Source organism: Xenopus laevis, chromosome 1L (assembly GCF_017654675.1).
Source record: "Xenopus laevis strain J_2021 chromosome 1L, Xenopus_laevis_v10.1, whole genome shotgun sequence".
Classification (NCBI taxonomy): domain Eukaryota; kingdom Metazoa; phylum Chordata; class Amphibia; order Anura; family Pipidae; genus Xenopus; species Xenopus laevis.
In genome coordinates this window covers 47213601-47233456 of record NC_054371.1, presented here as the reverse complement: position 1 = coordinate 47233456, position 19856 = coordinate 47213601, and the positions used below count along the sequence as shown (strand labels likewise).

At 38.3% G+C, this 19856-nt stretch overlaps 1 protein-coding gene across 2 annotated transcripts in view; it reads right to left on the bottom strand.

Annotated features, from left to right (window-relative positions):
- casp3.2.L (caspase 3, gene 2 L homeolog) overlaps window positions 1-19735 on the bottom strand; it is a 28115-nt gene extending 8380 nt beyond the window's left edge. The window contains exons 1-4 of one of the 2 annotated variants that reach the window (XM_018251735.2): window positions 19596-19735; window positions 10008-10107; window positions 6780-6916; window positions 1049-1177 (exon numbers count right to left, since the gene is read on the bottom strand). In XM_018251735.2, the coding sequence (XP_018107224.1) occupies window positions 1049-1177; window positions 6780-6916; window positions 10008-10081 (340 nt within the window). In that variant the 5' untranslated portion in view covers window positions 10082-10107; window positions 19596-19735. 2 annotated transcript variants of the gene reach the window in all.
- Between the last annotated feature and the right edge of the window lie 121 nt (window positions 19736-19856).

Here is a 19856-nt window from a genome sequence, read left to right as displayed (position 1 = left end):
AGACCATATAGCAGATTACAGAGAAAATGTAATTGTTATAAAGAATAAACATTTTTATTTTGCAAAAGCTTTAAAGTCATTTGAAGGAAATGAAGACTTTTTTTATTTTTAGTTCAAACCTGTGGATTTTTAATGGTAAGCTGCCAGAACATCGAAGCCCAACTGCTTAGTTTGGTAGGCCCATCCTGCCAAAATTAATCCATTTGGACAAATATGAGTATGAACCAGGCATGTCCAAAGTGCGGCCCGGGGACCAATTGCGGCCATTTCAAATTTACACCGGCCCTCAGCCTCCATCATAAAATTAATAATAATGAGGCCCCCCAGCACAGTGCGATCAGGAATCCCATAGCAGTAATATTAAGGCACATTAGTGAAATGATCTGCCACTTACTGGCACGTAGAGAAGCACTCTCACTTTTGCATACTTCTTTAGGGCTGAAGGTGTCAATAGACTTACTGACGTAGGTTTCCGATTAAAAATTTCCATCCAGTCAGATCTACAAGCCGACCGATATCCAAGTCTTCTGCCGATATCGGTCAGCTCTTTTTCCACCATACGCGCACTGAATATTGTATGAAAATTTTTTTGTACAATATTATCTGTGCGTCTATGGCCACCTTTACGGTCTAATCAGCAGAAAAGCAGGGAGCAGACTGACAGTGGGATAAAATTCATTATGTTGGGCAACTCTCATAAGTTGCAATGTCAGCCTATATCTATGTCTTCCTCAGTTGTTGTTTTTTTGCAGTAATAGCATCTGCAGTTGGGTGGTTGTTTAAAACCTGAAGGCTCATTGGTTGGAATGCACTGGATTATATAAATCATGAAATCAGAAGTCTTTTTTTGACTTAGGTGCACAACCACTTAACAGCCATGCCTAAAGTTATCCACAGTAAAAAAGGTTATCCACAGTACAAATGGATATCCACAGTACAAACGGATATCCACAGTACAAAAGGATATCCACAGTACAAAGAGTTCTAAGTTAATATTACGAATAATAAGATATTACTGGATAACATCAGCAAACTGAAGAACACTTACTTTTCTTCAAATGTCCAAATATGTCATTACACCGTTGATCATTCAAAACTTTTACTTTGTATCCTAAACTTGTGAAAGTTTCATGTAACCTGCGAGCATCCACATCAGTTCCATTTCGTACGGTCATGCCTGTGGGGGGAAAAAAAACAAAAACAGTGCAAAATTTAAAAACTACAAAATTCATAATGGAACACACTATAACTATATATGTAATGCAATGTAGATTGAAATGGTAGAAGAAAATCATACATTTTGAAGGAGACATTGGCAAAATTTGCACCTGCCAAGTAACCCTTAGCATCTAAGATAAAGGAACAGTAACACCAAAAAAATGAAAGTGTTTTAAAGTAATGAAAATATCATGTACTGTTGGTAAAACTGGTGTTTGCTTTAGAAACACTAATATAGTTCATATAAATAAGCTGCTGTGTAGCAATGGCGGGAAATTAAAAAAGGCTATATGGCACAGGTAAAATAGTAGATAACACCATTATGTTCTACAGAGCTTCACTGCTGTGTAACCTGAGCCTTTTCTCATTTGAATGGCTGCCCCCATTGCTACACAGCAGCTTATTGCTATAAACAATAGTAGTGTTTTTGGAGCAAACAGCAGTTTTACCAGTGCAGGGCAACACTACATTATATTTTTATTACTTTAAAACACTTTCATTTTTTTGATGTAACTGTTACTTTAAGCTTACAGTTATGATTTTTCCCCGCAACCAATCGTTCATTTTCTCTTCTTACATTAAAGGAATTGTTCAGTGTAAAAACAAAAACGGTATAAATAGACAGGCTGTGCAAAATAAAAAATTTTTCTAATATAGTTAGTGAGCCAAAAATGTAATGTATAAAGGCTGGAGTGACATTACATTTTTTGGCCAACGATATTAAAAACATTTTATTTTGCACAGTCAATCTATTTACCCAGTTTTTATTTTTTACACTGAACTGTTCCTTTAAGAACTGAATCATCAGATGTGCAGGTAGAAACAAAATAATTCTACCTCTATATTAAAATTTAGCATTTACATCTGAGTTTGCGGTCATCTCTGGTCTCTGCAGATACAGTAGAACCTCCATTTTAAGTTTTCCAGGGGACCAGGAAAAAATTATGTAAAATCCGTGAAAATTTAAAATCAGGGAAATGTGTTCAAGTAACTTTTTCTAAAAGGATATAAAGCACAGGAGTCCATTTTACTTTGATATACAATATTTACGGTGTGCATAAAAAGGGCTAAGCATTAATGTTACACTATGGGGGGGGGCATGTGCAAGGCCTCTCTGTCAGTCACATACACAACCTAAAGCAATAAGTGATTGGTACAGGACTGTATAAGGGGCAGACTAATTGGAACTGACCATTTACAGGCAGAACCATGGCATAATATACATCTGGCTAGTATTTTAAACTTCTTTTTCACAAATAACATTCACAGAGGAAAAAAAAGCATTTTTGGGACAAAATTTTGATGTATAATCTGGGAAAACTTAAAATCAGGGAAATGCACCCATTGAAATAAATTATAAATTGGTGGGACCACAAATAAAAAATGTAAAATGCGGGTAAACTTAAAATCAGGGTACTTAAAATCGAGGTTTCACTGTATATTGAATTACTTCAGTGGATTAGAATATAATAAGGCCGATTTATAATAGCAAGTGCAACACACTAAAATGAATGCAAAATTGTGTGCATATCAATACCATACAAAAAAATAAAATAAAAAAAGTACGTGTGTGTATGCTATCTCCATTTTGCAAATGTTGGACGCAACTGCACACAGTTTACAAAACGGTCAAGGGCATTTAGCGTGCGCTACGTTAGAAAATAAGCCTTAATTTATATTCATGACTTGAGTGCAGAATGAGGGCTGAGCTGGTGGAGACATGTAGAAAGGCAAACAGGGACATGGGTATAAATAGAATGTATGCATGCATGCACTGCCAGAGGGCTCTGTTTTCTTATCTAGCTGTTTTTCTTATCTAGCTGTTTTTCTTATCTAGCTCTAAACAAAACCACCAGCACCGTTGTTCAGTCTCCTTTTCTTCAAAATTTTTTTCAGTTACTCTGTTTTCTCATCACATGCCACTAGGTGGCCACAGATAAACAGTTACTAAGACAAGTTCCCCAATAGTAACACAACTTAAAAAGAGGAATGTAGAATTGAGGTTTTATTTAAGTTTTTTGTGGTCCCACCAATATATTACATACATTTCCCTGATTTTCCATTTTTTTTCTGTTCCGTCATGAAAAACATAAAATGTGGGTTTTACAGTATTTATAAAGCATAAATATACTCTGCACTACTAATCAATAGATCCATATATACATCAGACATACAGATTACATACAAATATTGGTGTAGGTATGATTTTGAAGTGAACCAAGAACTTATTCAGAAGCAAATATCAGTTTTTAACTATCTGGTAGTAGATTCACAGATAAATGTGTTACACATATAAAAGGGGTAATGTTTCTCTATAAACAATCTTTCGCAAAAATATTATTGCTTTTACAGAAGAAAATGCAGTTGCCTGTAAGGGCAGAGACACACGCGAAGATTCGGGGAAATTCAGTCGTGGTGCGTCAAAATCGCCTCTTCTTCGGGCGACTAATCTCCCCGAAAAGCCTTCAGAGCACTTCATTTTCCGATGTTGCCCGAAGTTTCCTGGTGAGTGCCATCCCGCCGGCGATTTAGATTCTAGCCATCGGGAAGGCAGTTCGGGGAGATTAGTCGCCCGAAGAAGAGCCGATTTGTCGTCAGGCGACTAATCTCCTCGAATCTTCACAAGTGCATCCCTAATTATCTCTATTATGCTGCTGAAAGATATCCGACTTGTGGTTAACTGATCTGTACTTTCATATGACATGAACAATCCATTAGGATCCTATTACTAGTGCAGTCACTAGTGATGACTGTTACTGTAGGAGGAGATTAGAAGAGCCATAAGGAAAGGATCAAGCTTATTATATAGTAATAATGCCTTCTACACATTTGGAGGGAAGGCGAGACTACATCACTGTCTTCCATGGTCCATAAACAATATATAATACATGCATGGCTTTAACTTTATATAGTATAACCACTATTTTACAATTTTTGGGGGACTACAAAAATAAAATGGTGTAAAATCCGGTACTGTAAAATCAGTGAATTATGTTTAGATTTTGGTTGGACCACAAAAAAAAATGTAAAAGGTGGGAAAACAAGGGATGTAAAATGAATGTATGTTTATTTTTCTCACAAGCCATATTCTGTGGGGCCTTAATGATATAGGACTGAGGTATTGCAAGCACAGAATAAAGTTCACATTGAAATTACATTTTTATTTGAGGTGGGTAGTATTAGTCTAAAATAATCTGCAATTGGTCTTGTTTTGCGATTTTGAATTATTTAAATTTTTTGGGATTGTACAGTTATCAACCCCCTAACAAACAGCGTTTTCAATTGCTGCCCACAAAGAAGCCGAAGAAAAGCCAACAAATTAGCAAACCATAAAAATGAAAACCAACTAATTAATCAGAATATGTCCAATTGTTTAGTTAATAGAACTTCAATGGGATCTCCATCCAACAACTGATTTTTGCATATGGATACGGCTCATTCTAAGCATTTAAACCCTATTAAACCTACGTTTTCAGAGGCTCTAACTTTTTCGCTTATCAACTGAAAGCAGTACCTATTGGTTTATATTATCTGCACTTCTTGTCCAGGTGTAACTAGAGGGGGGCGGGCCCTGGCGAGGGACGTGCAGCCGGGCCCCGCCCCCTCCATACGGCCGGAAAATCTGCAGAATAGAGTGACGCGCGAGCTGCCGGGGGGCCCTGAGGGGGTGCGGGCCCTGGCCCAATCGCACCCCCTGCTCCCCCGGTAGTTACGCCACTGTTCTTGTCGACTCCTGAAACAATGTAGTAGCATTTAGCTGATTAACAGACCTGATCTCTACGTGGTTTCAATGCCACAATATGCCTTTACAACCATCCTTTTCATCTCACATAGACCTTCCATTGCGATTTAATATACTAAACAATGGATCATGGCCCAGCAGCTCATAACATATAATCTAATGCACTGTGGGTGTGGCCAATTGAACAGGGCCATAAACAGCATATATGTACTGTAAAATATTTACTTTTTTTTTTTTTTTTTATTGGCCCACATTCAATCTCCAATAAATGCCTTGGTTTTATATTTGCCTTTTAGATTGCGGCTTTAAAACCCTTGTTGCGCCACTTCTCAATGTAGTTTTTAACACTTCCTTCTCTTAATGTCTTCATTTCAAATTGGTCCTTTTTTTATATATTTATTTCCTAAGTGAATTTAGGACAATCTAAATGGAAACAATTTTTTAGGACAACCATCTCTCCATCTTTGATAACTTGCTAGCTGTAAGAATACCCTTCCAATCTATCTGAAGTAACAAAGTAGTAGAGTTTCACGTTACACAAGTTTCGTATCCCATTGGCCCAGTGTGTGTTTGGTTTATTTTTTAACATACATGTTATATTCCTTACTATCCAGGAATTATATGCCAGAATAACAAATGCATTCTGAGTTGTTAGAGCTCGGCAGATCTCTAAAGCACCTCATTTCTGAATGGGACCTCACTGTCTGGCATGCCAATTTTCCTTTTCACAGACTGTAAAGCTGGCCATAGATCTTTTTATTATTGGGAGACCACGATTATCTTGAAACGATTGTTTAAATGTACCATTTGTCCATCAACTAAAAAAGACAATTTCAGGCGGTATTGCCAGGAAAACTGAGGGTAGCTGCCTGCTTGGCCCTGCAACATAGATAGATTGCACTGGGAACGAGAATTTTTTTTTAACCTGGCCGATCAATTTTCTGACAGCTGTTGGGCAAAAAATCGTAAGATTTACGGTCGTTCGATTCCCACTAAGTTCACGATAATTTGACGAATTGGTCGGATTTCGCTAAAAATCGGTCGTTCACCAAAGAAAAATCTTTGCGTCTATGGGGACCTTTAAGGTCTCAACTAGAAATTAGGCTCTGTTAGATTTAACCATCCCTAACAGCAAATTTAAAAACATTTAAGTGATTCGTTTCTGGGGGGGGGGAATTAAATTCCTCGTAATTCAAAAACTACATGTAGTGCTTTTATCCCTATCACTAACTCTAATTACAGATTGTTCCTTTACACTAGGTAATGTTTAACCTACAGACATACACAATTATTTTCTATTTACCCTGTATCTTTGATAAAGTCTTGCCTTCAACCATGTTTCAGCAATACCAATAAAATCGTATTGCTTATCCAACCCCTGCTTGTCCATTATAAAAGTCCAACTTCTTGCACTACATTTAATACTGCTAAATACAGAAAAAAAATCATATCAAGAAAATACGTGTGAATGCTGCTAGAAAGGCAAGCAAAGAAGGGTGTATGTTTGGCACTCCCTTAACACAGTGTATAACCTTTTAAAGGTTTAATGTTAAGATTCAGGATTTGATAACAAAAGCAAAAACACAATTGCATTGTAAGGCTAGCACTAAGAACTGGTTAAACAAAAGTAATGACACAGCTTTGCTTTACAGGAGAGTTAAAAAACTTAACCCTTAATATTCTCCTCTGTACAACAGACATGAATAATGTACCTCACAACAGTCTACTCGCCCTGGAGGAGTTTCCCGTCCATAAACAATGGTAGAAAAAAAACAAACTAAAAACGTACAAAACCATAATATACTAGTAAATGTCTTACTTGTAGATGAATGAAAGTTCTTATTGTTAATGATGAGGCAAACTCCCATCTCTGGGTAATCTGTTCTGTACTTGAAGAGATGAGCAAACTTAGTTTTTCTTTCCATTTCTTTTAGATCAGCATTTTGAAGGCTTATTCTACAAAAAATAATTACAATACATAATTAATACAGTAGGTGGGATATTTATTTAACCTGTTATGGAACCTATCCTGCTGCTCCCTGACTCGTTACCAACCCAGAGTCCTATTTAATTTTTATGACCTGCACGGCCTCCTTTAAATAGGGATGCACCGAATCCACTATTTTCGTTTCGGCAAACCCCTGAATCTTTCATGAAACATTTGTCCTAATACGGAACTGAATTTGCATATGCAAATTAGCGGTGGGAAGGGAAAAGCATTTTTTACCTCTTTGTTTTGTGACAAAAAGTAACACGATTTCCCTCCCCACCCCTAATTTGCATATGCAAATCCTGGATTTGGTGCATCCCTACCTTTAAATGATGTCATAGATAAGGTGGTCACTAGATGGTGGTCAGAAAGCAAGTTCCAATGGTTTTCGGTCTTCTTGTGCACTACAGACATTTGATTTTGATAAAATAGCAGTAAAGCATGCAGTCATTTTGCCAGATATATGTCAGTGCAGCAAGACCTACCAGCATATTTGTATTTAATCACAAAAGCTTAAATACTAACATGTAAAATTAACTTTTGGTATTTCAGCAGCTATGAGGTTGCTAGGGTCATATATCCCTTAGCAGCCAGGCAGTGGTTTAAATGAGAGACTGGAATATGAATAAGATAGTCCTGCACAAAAAGAGAAGTAATAAAATGTAAAATAGCAACAAAGGTAACAATAACATCACAACTGGAGCCTTACAGAGCAACAAATTTGGCTGCTGGAGTCAGCAACTCCCATTTAATGGAGAAGGAAAGTAATTTTATTTTTGGGTGTGCCAAAAGTTAGGCACCCTCAAGGGATTGTATTTACTTACCTGACACTCAAGAATTAAAATTACTTTCCTTCTCCATTAAATGAGAGGCGCTGACCCCAACAGCCAAAATCTGTTGCTCTGTGATTGTGATGCTATTGTTACTTTATCTTTTTGCTTTAGAGTGTTATTTTAAATGGTTGTTCACCTTCAAACAACTAGTTGTTTTCAGATAGATCAGCAGAAATAACTTTTTCCAATTACTTTCTATTTTCTGTGTGTCACCGTTTTTCTAATAATGAAGTGTAATTTTTCACCTTCTAAAGCAGCTTGGGGGGGGGGTCGTCGACCCTGTAAACTGTTCTAAATTGATACATTTAGTTGATACATTTCTTATCTTTGTCCCTGCTGAGCAGAATCTCTGAATTTCATTACAGGCAGCTGTTAGAATTGATACAATAGTTGCGAATACTCCAGAGATGCTGCTGAGAAATGGATCAATTAAAATTGTAACAGTTCAGAATCTGCACCTGAATTATTGAGCTGACTCAAACATCAGAGACAGGGACATTCAACTTTAAACTTAGATTCTGTAAAACAGTACAAAATAAATAATAGAAAGTAATTGAAAACAGTCTTTATTTCTGGGGAACAATCTTAAATTAATTGAACTAAAATAAGTGTTTGGAAGGGGTAAAAGTCATTATTTCGGATGATCTATCGGAAAACAACTAGTTTTTTGAAGGTGAACAACCCCTTTAAAGGAATAGTAACACCAAAAATACCAAAAAATAAAAGTGTTTTAAAGGAATACCAATATCATGTACACTTGCTCTGCACTGGTACAACTACAGTGTTTGCATCAGAAACTCTACTATAGTTTATATAAACAAGCTGCGGTGTAGCCATGGGGGGCAGCCATTCAAAGCTGAAAAAGAAAAAAAAGGCACATGATACACAGCAGATAACAGATACGCTCTGTAGTATATGGTGGAATTCTTAAAGGGATCCTGTCATCTGAAAACATGTTTTTTTCAAAACACATCAGTTAATAGTGCTACTCCAGCAGACTTCTGCACTGAAATCCATTTCTCAAAAGAGCAAACAGATTTTTTTTATATTCAATTCTGAAATCTGACATGGGGCTAGACATTTTGTCAATTTCCCAGCTGCCCCTGGTCATGTGACTTGTGCCTGCACTTTAGGAGAGAAATGCTTTCTGGCAGGCTTCTGTTTTTCCTTCTCAATGTTACTGAATGTGTCTCAGTGGGACATGGGTTTTTACTATTGAGTGTTGTTTTTAGATCTACCAGGCAGCTGTTATCTTGTGTTAGGGAGCTGCTATCTGGTTACCTTCCCACTGTTCTTTTGTTTGGCTGCTGGGGGAAAAGGGAGGGGGTGATATCACTCCAACTTGCAGTACAGCAGTAAAGAGTGATTGAAGTTTATCAGAGCACAAGTCACATGACTTGGGGCAGCTGGGAAATTGACAATTGAATATAAAAAAATCTGTTTGCTCTTTTGAGAAATGGATTTCAGTGCAGAATTCTGCTGGAGCAGCACTACGGGAATTTTTTTTTTTTTCCCCATGACAGTATCCCTTTAAGTACCTGTTACTACTGTGTATGCTGTGCTAAAATAGCTGCCCCCATGACTACACAGCATCTTTTTTATATAAACTATAATCGTGTTTCTGAAGCAAATACACCAATTTTACCAGTGCAGGGCACCAGTCTATTTTTGTCATTCCATTAAAACTCATTTTTTGTTGTTACTGTTCCTTCAAAAGATGGACAGAAATCAAAGACAAATCATTTTAAAAAAAAAAACTATTGTGCCTTGTCATGTGCCTTGTGCTCTGGATAAACTTCAGTCACTCTTTACAGATGTACTGCAAATTTGAGTGATATCAACCCCCAGGAGCAGAACAATGGGAAGATAGCAGCTCCCTGAAACAAGATAACAGCACGCAATAGTAAAAATCTATGTCCCACTGCGACTCCTTCAGTTAAATTGAGTAGAAGAAACAATAGCCTGCCAGAAAGCAGTTTCATACTGCAGCACTGGCTCTTTCTGAAAGCACATGACCAAGCAAAATGACCTGAGATGGCTGCCTACACACCGATATTACAACAACAAAAAAATACACATTGGCTCAGAAATTAAATTTTTCATGGTAAACTACACCATAAAAATCATGTTCGAATCCCTTTAAAGATTTGCAGTGTTTTTTCACTAAAAGTTTACTCATAGTACAGTTTTGGTCCTCATGTTTGTGATTTAAATGATTACTTACTGTTGAGTTGTAAAATATGTTTTTGCATCTGCTGTATCCTCGCCATATTGTACACCATTCTGGGATTCTTCCATCTTGGCTACCAAAAAGTGTTCTTTAGCTAAAAAAAAACAAACAAGTATATAAATATATACAGTGCATAGCGCCATCACAGACGAAGGGACAGAAGTTCTTGAATGAGCACGGAGAAAGGTCCGGGCCTTAGTGGGCGTTCAACAATTCTGGGCCTGTCTGTGCGGCACGGTGACCTGGTGGGTCCCAAATGCGCCAGTCCGATGCTGACTGGGCCCCACAGCAAATCAATTTTAGGGCATTTAAAATATCCAGGGGTTTTCCTGTTTTACCAATACACACTAAAATTGCTCATTAATCATGGCCTCATGGGGCCCCTCTACCTTCTGGGCCCCCTTGCAGCTGCAGGGTCTGCTTCCTCTATAGTTACACCCCTGGCTGTTGCAGATTACTGTCACTCCATAAAACAGAATGGTGTTTAGTCATACTTATTTTGACAAACGGACACAGGTATCAGGTTTGATTAATGTTCCTCACAGGAAAGTGTTGACAAATGGAAGAAATGCTAAACTATTTGGAATCCATTAAGATCCTCCGTTCAATATTTGATAAATCAGATACCAACCCTTTTAATAATATGGTTCATTATATTACTAGATGATTGTAGCACTTCAACGAAGGGTAAGCACATAATCGTACGCCTATCATGAGCCTATTTCAACTTAAATGGACCGCTATCCTTTCACTTTTTTCTTCCCATTAAACCACTTCCCTTTTCCAAACTTTGCCAAGCTAAGATTTAGAGATCGCTGGACACAGACCCCATCTGAAACCCAGAGGTTCTAGCCCTCCAAAATCCCATTGCAGGCATCAGTACAAACTTACTTGATGGCTAAATGTCTATCATTATTGGATGAGAATGAATGGAGTTAAAGTTGGCAGCATTTTTTTTCTCTCCCTCCAAAAAAAAAAAAAAAAAAAAGCAACAATTTCACTATGTGGTTAAAGACACAAAGAAATGAGCAAATTAGTAACGGGGAACTACACAGTAACCTCACAGGAAATTGCACAAAAAGACAAAACGGGCTTCTGTCCTGATACAACAGCAGTTATGAATACATTCCATTATGTGATTATGGAAAAAAAGGCTGTTGAGCGATACAAGATTTGCAAGCTCATTTCGGCTACATTCACAGCATGAATACTATATAATGCTAACGTTTGCATATTGGTAGTGGGATGGTGATCTGGGACGGGAGAACTAAGCCAAAAGAAAAAAAAAAAAAAAAATAGTTACCGTTTACTACATCACATTTTCTCTATTTCTGTTTGTCCTACAGCTATGGCGACAGCTATGAGAAAGCTGGTGAAAAGGAGGTAATTAGCATAATTTGCGCCTACAGGCTGCAGAGATTATTTTCATTATGTTAAACAGGTTCGCCCTTACTCATAGGTTTTTGAATAGAGGTAGAATATCTGGAACCGATAAGTTGTTAGTCCTGAAATACTACATTTTCCAGGTCTCTCTAGAAACAATTACTATTTACACTTGTGACATTGAAGCTGTCCCTTCCAACTGGTCTGGCGTCCTTGATACAATGCAGATTCTAGGCTACTGTCTCAGGCAAGCAGTTGGGGGTATTCCATACCACCCAACAGTCCCATTTTTCATGGGACAGTCCCGATTTTGACAGCTCAACCCGTAGTCCCAGGTTTGTTACTGAAATATCCCGACTTTCTCTTTGATCTCCTGCAATGAACAGCCAGAAAAAGATACAAAAGGTTTCTAACTTAATTGGCTTTTGGCAAAGAGCCCAGCATAGAGACTTATTTAACAGTTTAAGATAAGCAGGTCTCTTGGGAGAACTTAGACCCACAGCATAAGGGGCAATTCACCTTCATTAGCAAAACTAATAACATAAAATGTGTTCAAACTTTCATAACCTGCCAAATTTAGTAAAATAGACATGATAATTAGGGGGTGTGGCCACATAAATGGGCATGGTCAAAAAGAATTGTGCACAAATCTTTTTATCCTTCTTTCTATTTCCAAAATTTTGGGAGGTATAGTTTTCTATCAGTTTTTCACACCTGGAAGGCCGCCAGTTGCCCATGCTTTAGGCCAGGTGTTCAGGTTTTTTTTTTGGCACGCCCACATTAATGGCGTCTCTCTGATGCCAATGCTGGACTACACTGCTTACTTCTGCTATGCACCTTAATGCCTGCCCCAGCCGCACACCACAGTAACACCAAAAAAAAAACCTTGACCAGCACCCAACCCAAGAATCTGTGTGAGCTCCTGCCCCACTGTGACATCACGGAAGGGGGCAGGGCATGCCGGTACACAAGTAAATTAAAAAAAGTTGGAAGTGAGGCACTCAGAGGTTGCTGCCCGCAAACTTTTGACTAATTAACTAAAACCGCCTGCTTTGGGTTGGCCAGCACATCACTACTGTGCACTTTTGCGCTGTACCATGTGATGTATCTGGAGAAACGCAGTCAGACCAGTGTCTCTGAAAAGTTGTGCGAGTGGGCTTATGCCGCCTGGGCAGGCTTTAAAGGAGAGATATATAATAAATTTAAAAACCCTAACTTTGCAGGCAATAATAAATTATATATAGTGCTGGTTTTACTTTGGTCGAAAATGTAATATTACCTTTAAAAACAGCCTCTATTAGAGCTCCCTATAAATCTGCTTAGCTCCCTGTCCATGAGGGGTGGGCATGGTCTAACAGTGCCTGCCAGAAACACAGTAGGAAGGGGACAGCCAATCAGTCACACAAGCAAAGGCAGGCTTTAGTTCCTTATCAGGTCAGCCTAGCTGCTGATTGGTTCCTATCCAGCAGTGCAGAGTACTGCCAGCTCTCCTGCACAGCCTGGGAAATGAGGCAGCAGGAAGTGGAACAGTTGAGTGGGACTCGTAGGGTTTTGAATCAGCCCAAAACAATTCTTTTTTTTTTAAAAAACAAACACATTCCCTCTATGTTTAAAAGAGTAATGTACTTGCACATTCTTGTTTTTTGCACAATACATTTCATTTAAGGCAGATCAGAAGAGCTGGGCAGCTAAAACTGCCTGAAGCTAACACAGACACTAAAAATTAAATAAATGAAAGTTTGAGCGGAGGGGTGTGGCAGCTGCTGCATTTAAATTGCAAATACCAATGACTTATCTATAGCCCAAATCTGATTACACAACCAACTCTTATTATTAGGACACACTGCTCAGAATGAAAACTGGGATCACTATGTCCTGTGCGGGTCCATTTTCTAGTACCCGAGCGATACCCGCGACCCAGAATTTTCCCCCACTGGTCCGCTACTCGACGCAATTGGCCAACTAACCTTCCAACCTGTGAACACGCGAAACCAGAAGTGATGTCACTCCTGTGCTGAATCCTCACAGAAATAAAAAGAAACTACCACATCTACAGGGGAGGGCTCCAGTCTGCACCTTTGTCAGGTACCCAGCTGGGTTACCCTCAGACTGCCAGTATGGCCAGGTAATTGGGAACTTCTTAACCAAAAACCCGACCACTGTGCGGGTATTCAATGGGTACCTGACCCGATGCAGGACTCTAATGGAGCCACCAAATCTCACTAAACCATCCATTTTCCATGAAACGTTGCTCTGTGCCATGTATTGCAAACATAGGAATTTTAATTTTATACTGAAGTGCTGCCCAATTAGTGCTTACATTCATAACAATGAACAGATAAGTCAGCTCCTCTATGGACATTCAAAACTTAATAATGCAATTGAATTTGAATAGGTTTCTTAATTTCTGATGGTAATCTGTAATATCCAGGAAAGGTTCCTTACTAGAATACCACAAATCTAGTCATCATGCCCCAAACTTCCTAGCAATATTGTTCCAAGTGTAGCTGAGCATAATAGTATGTACAAATTGAATTATTTAACATAATCTATAGCAAAGCAAACTGTTACCTCTCTGCCTCCCCCCCCCCCCCAACAAAAACAACAGTGACTCCATCTTCAACAGCACTAAAATAACCCTGGAAGCTATTCCTCTTGGGAGGGTGATTATATTCGTACAGTTGCAGCAGTGGAACAATCCTGACCTCTTTACAGTTCTATAAACATAGCTGCTGATGTCCTGGTGTGGCCTTGCGCTGCAATGTAACACAGGAAATCCATATTGCTTTGTTGATACAATAAACACATTTCCTACCAGCATTTGGTATTTACTTTCTTGAAGTTGAAATGTAGTGAATAAAAAAAAAAAAAAAAAGATTAGAAAATCCAAAAGTAAATACTAGTAGAAGGTTTCGAGTGGTGGCACACAGGGAGATTTAGACACCTGCGATAAACCTTCGCTACTGCAGGCAACTAATCTCCCTGAAATGCCTTCCCACCATCAAGAATGTGAATCGCCGGTGGAATGGCAAAAGCGTTTCTTCAGTTTTCCGAATTTGCCTCACAAGGAAAAAGGGAGATCATTTATAAACACTGGGCAAATTTGCATATGGTTGGTAATCCATAGCAACCAATCAGTGAGACGTTTTCAGCCAACTGCAGGTTGAACAATGAAAGCAAACATTTTATTGGTTGCCATGGGTTACAGGGTGCTACATAAGCTTTCAACACAACGGTTGTAAAAGTCGCCTGCACTTATGCCATTCCCTTATTATCTTGCTTATTCCTTCTCTACATATCATCCCTAGATCCGAGCTGGCAAACAAGTAACTTTGCAGCTGCTTAGAACAACAGCTCACATGAACACCTCAGAATGTTAGCAGTTCATATCAGAGGGAGGGCCCAATGTTTAAAAGGGATAATTTTTTTTTCCAAAATGTATCAGTTATTCTACACTGAACAGATCTTTTGTTTAGATTTAATTTTGAAATCTGAAATGGAGCTAGACATAGTGTCAGTTTCCCAGCTGCCCCCAGTCATGTGACTTGTACGCTAATAAACATCAGTCACTTTTTACTGCTGCACTGCAAGTTTCAGTGATATCACCCACCTCTATTCCTCTCCAGCAGCCTAACAACAGAACAATGGGAAGGTAACCAGATAACTTATTCTGAACGCCTGCATCCTAACACAAGATAACAGCTGCCTGGTAGATATAAGAACAGCACTCAATAGTAAAATCCAGGTTCCACTGCGACACATTCAGTTACATTTAGTAGGAGAAACAACAGCCTGCCAGAAAGCAATTCCATCCTAAAGTGCTGGCTCTTTCTAAAAGGAATGACATTTTATATTGTACAGTGAATGATTTGCAGTGTAAACAGTGTAATTTAAAAATAAAAACATCATAAAAATCATGACAGAATCCCTTTAACACTTTTGCTCTCCTACATCCAGATTGAGTTTCTGTTTAAGTGTGTGACTCTATGAGGCATGCTTATGCAAGTGTGAAATTAGAACTTGCCCCAGTGACACTCCCTGGTTTTCTATTGACGTTTATGGGATTTTTGGTTACATACTAACCGATGGGTGAAAGTGAAAGCTCATCCTTTGATAAATATCCTGTATAAACGAATAAGTGTGGTGGAATTTAACTCTGATGAACTTTGGTGAGCTTGAATTTCAAACTTATAAAATATGCCCATGTATTTCCCCTGCAATAAAGCTTCAAGTTGGGTAGCAAGCTCAGAGCACTCTAACCAATTCACTTTTATCCACAGACTCCAGTGGAACATTGTCCTCTCCCATTAAAAATGGTGTAACACGTGCCTTGTACTTTGGAATGCTGTATCTTCTATAGTAAGAATGAAGAACTATTTAATATCGGATTGGCCACACACATTTATGGCCAGAATGCAGTGATCTGACCGAAGTACAGGACTATCCATTCTTGGTTGAGTCTCCTATGAGCATTTATGTCGGGTAACTGACCAACCTGATTTTCCCCTTTAGGCCCATTAACGGTGCCAATACAGCAGACTGTCGCATAACTAAATATTACTGGGCCCAACAGCAAATTATTTTTCAGGCCCAAAAAAAATGCTAGAGGTTGACCTGTTTTACCAATATTTATTGAAATTGTTTATGATTTATGGCCTTGTGGTGCCCCTATACCTCGTGGGCCCCCTTGCAGCCGCAGGGTCTGTTTCCTCTGTAGTTATGCCCGACAGCAGGGTTTGCCGTGTTAAAATGCTTATTAATGAGCCCTTGACACTGATGAATGATGATACAGTTTGGCAAGAATGGATAAAGTAACGTTCCCTTAAGTGTATGCCTCTCTATACTAATAGATGCCTTTTGTTCAGAATAACTTTGCTCATAGCTAACACAGTTTTTCTGAGTCACTAACACTGAAAAACTGCTATAGGCTGCCAAATGTAACTCTTTCTTTACCAGTGGAAAAAAACAAGTTGCCTCCTTAAGGAAAGAGCATGTGGTAATAATCAGATAATATCTATCTATCTATCTATCTATCTATCTATCTATCTATCTATCTATCTATCTATCTATCTGTATATATCCAAAGGGAACCAAAACTAGGATGCAGCATGAAGTGATATATATAGTGAATAAAGTACCCCCTTTTGTAAAATATAGGGATATTATAAGTTACCGAGGAGTTTCATGACCATATAAAAACACGAGGCCGAAGGCCGAGTGTTTTTATACAGGTCATGGAACTCCGAGGTAACTTCTAATATCCTCATATTTTACAACTGGGGGTACTTTATTTATTATAATACACAAATTTCAATGAGTCGTGTGACAGAAATGACATCAGAACTCACTGTTTATAACTGATGACATCAGAACTCACCGTTTATAAGGATATAATTTACAGGATATTCATGGCTTTTGTGTATTATATATATATATACACAGCAGTAAAGCCACTCAATCTATAGTTTAAAAGCAAATTTTGGATGCACCATATACAATTTAAACTTTCTCAGCACTCCAAATACAGAATAGTGTGTGTGCGCAAGAAAGAAGTAAATTACCAACCATAAAAGGTAGAAAGGAGAAATACCTGCACTTACCTACTGCTGAATTTGTATATATAATATATGGAGGTGGTTTCTTCTTTTATTACTAGCTCTCTCATTACCCTGTCCCTTTAAGGGCTGTCCAATAGCTCAGCGTTTAAGATGGTTTAGCAGAAGATTTGGATACATCACTTTTAAACTAGTTTAAAGGAACAGTAACACCAAAAAATATAAGTGTTTTAAAGTAATGAACTGTTGCCCTGCACTGGTAAAACTGATCTGTTTGCTTCAGAAACACTACTATTGTTCATGTAAACAAGCTGCTGTGGAGCAATGGCGGAAACTGAAAAACGGCTATATGGCACAGCATATTTGCAATGTGATTATCAATACATACCTCCCAATTGTTCCTGCCTAGCCCATCACAGTCTCCCAAGGTTGGACTGTGACATTGCTCCCTATAGGAAGACAAGAGGCAGGAGCACTGATGGGGTATGACAGTATTAATGGGATGAAATGCTTAGAGGACACCAAAAAACAAGGATAGGAAACATAGAGCAATCAATGTGCTGTAGACTGTTCCTCTACCACTATGTCTTATTAGATTATGATGAGGAAATGCCATCTTACACAATTTCCCTCACAATCATTTGTGCAGTAGAAGGTTTTCTCTGAGTTCCATTCCTTGTTTAAAAGCACTCATACACAACACCATAGCTTCACAATGTTACACACAATGGGCAACATGTAACAACGCACACGAATGTATGATTTTATATGTATCGATTGGAACATGTGCACAACTACCAGGAAACATATTCTGACATAAAAACATTAAAGTAATACTGACACTAAAATATTTCTTTTCAAAATATTAATCTACATAAAATGTTACCTATAGGTCATGTTGATCATTTTTCACTAATAGTTCTGCTTTTGTAATTAATTTCACTTGAAGTTTCTAAACCTGACTGTTTTGCCAACCTGACTGTCCCTTCTCAACCTGTCAGTTTCTAATGCTAAGGACTCCTGCTGCACAAATATGGCAGCCCCCTCATAGAGGAATATGGGGGTAAGAAAGGTAACGTAAAGCATCAGACAAATACTTTTATGGCAAAATTATAAATAAAAGGTTATTTTCTGGTGTCAGTATAAAAATATTTTTTTTCAAGTGAAAACAATAGCAAAATGTGCGATTTTTCACACTTTTTTTTGTTCTACAACGACACACTCGCTCTCTGAACGTGGACAGATTCCATGGCCCAATTTGACTATTAACTTAATTTAAATGATAATTTAGGGGCAGATTTATCAAGGGTCGAATTTCGAAGTTAAAAATACTTCGAAATTCCACCACCGAATTGAAATACTTCGACTTCAAATATCGAAGTCGAAGTTTTTTTCAGCGAATTTGGGTATCCTGCGGTCGAAGTAAAATCCTTCGATCGAACGATTAAATCTTTCGAATCGAACGATTGGAAGGAATTCAGCAATCGATCGAAAGATTTTACTTCGACTTCCAAAAACGCTCTAGAAGGTCCCCATAGGCTTACATAGCACTTCGGCAGGTTTAATTTGGCGAAGTATTGAAATCGAAGTTTTTTTAAAAAGACAGTACGTCGATTATCGAATGGTCGAATGATTTTACTGTGAATCGAATTTGAAGTCGACTAAGGGTCGAATATCGAGGGTTAATAAACCCTCGAATTCGACCCTCGAAGTAAAATCCTTCAAATTCGAATATCGTATTCGTAGGATTTACCGCAAATACTACGATCAATCGATCAAAGTAAAAATTGTTCGATCGAACTATGAAATCCTTCGAATCGATCGATTTTTCTTCGATCAAAAAAACCTTAGAAAAGCAATGGTGAAGGTCCCCGTAGGCTAACATTGTACCTAGGTAGGTTTAAACTGCAGAAGTAGGTAGTCAATGTTTTTTTTTAAAGAGACAGTACTTCGACGATTTTTAGTTCGAATTGAAGTTGTAGTCGAAGGTCGTAGTAGCCTATTCAATGGTCGAAATACTTCGAAATTTTTTTACTTCGAATCCTTCACTCGAGCTTAGTAAATGTGCCCCATAGTATCCTATTTGATGGTCGAAGTATCCAACTTCGAATTTTTTTACTTCAAAAATTCCCTCGAATTCACTCCGACCCTTGATAAATCTGCCCCTTAATCTACTTTAAAAGATATGTTCTTCAGAATTTTTTTTTTTACATTTACGTATTGCAGCTGAGTTAGTTTTATAGAAGAATGAACAGGAGCCAGCTCCATAGAATACAGTGGCAATAGGGTCAAATGTCAGGGACAAACAGATTTTACAGGTGAGAATACAGAGACTTATCTAGTCAACGTGTTTCCTGCCCAGTGGCTATAAATATAAATATATAACTATTTGTACTGTAGGATAACTGACTATGATTTCCTACACTGGCTGGTCACTGACAAACAATGGGAAGGACAAGTGTAGAAGGCGAGTGCGTGGCAGCTGCATAGAGAAGCAAGACTTTTTATAGTCATTTAAATATATATATGTATATATATATATGACAGCTGTTTTCCTGCCCAGTGGGCACACATATCTATCTATATATATATATAATGACAGTATACATTATAGTACGAGCAGTCTAAGACTGTACATACTTACCCAGAGACAAAGAGACTGAAGCTGAGAGTACAGTAGAGGCTGCGACGTTTCTTCTTTGCTGCTTTTGTGTCTGGTGTGTTTTTCCGAGGCAGCAACAACAGAAGCGCTGACCTCACACGGGATAGTAAAAATAAAAAAATAGGGCGGGGCTTAAACTAGAAGCACTGCCTAATTGGTGGAGAGCTCCTATCTCATGCCAGCACAAGCTGCTCGTCTATCTCAAGGGGACCTGTAAATAGACACTACGGAAACGCGGCGGCC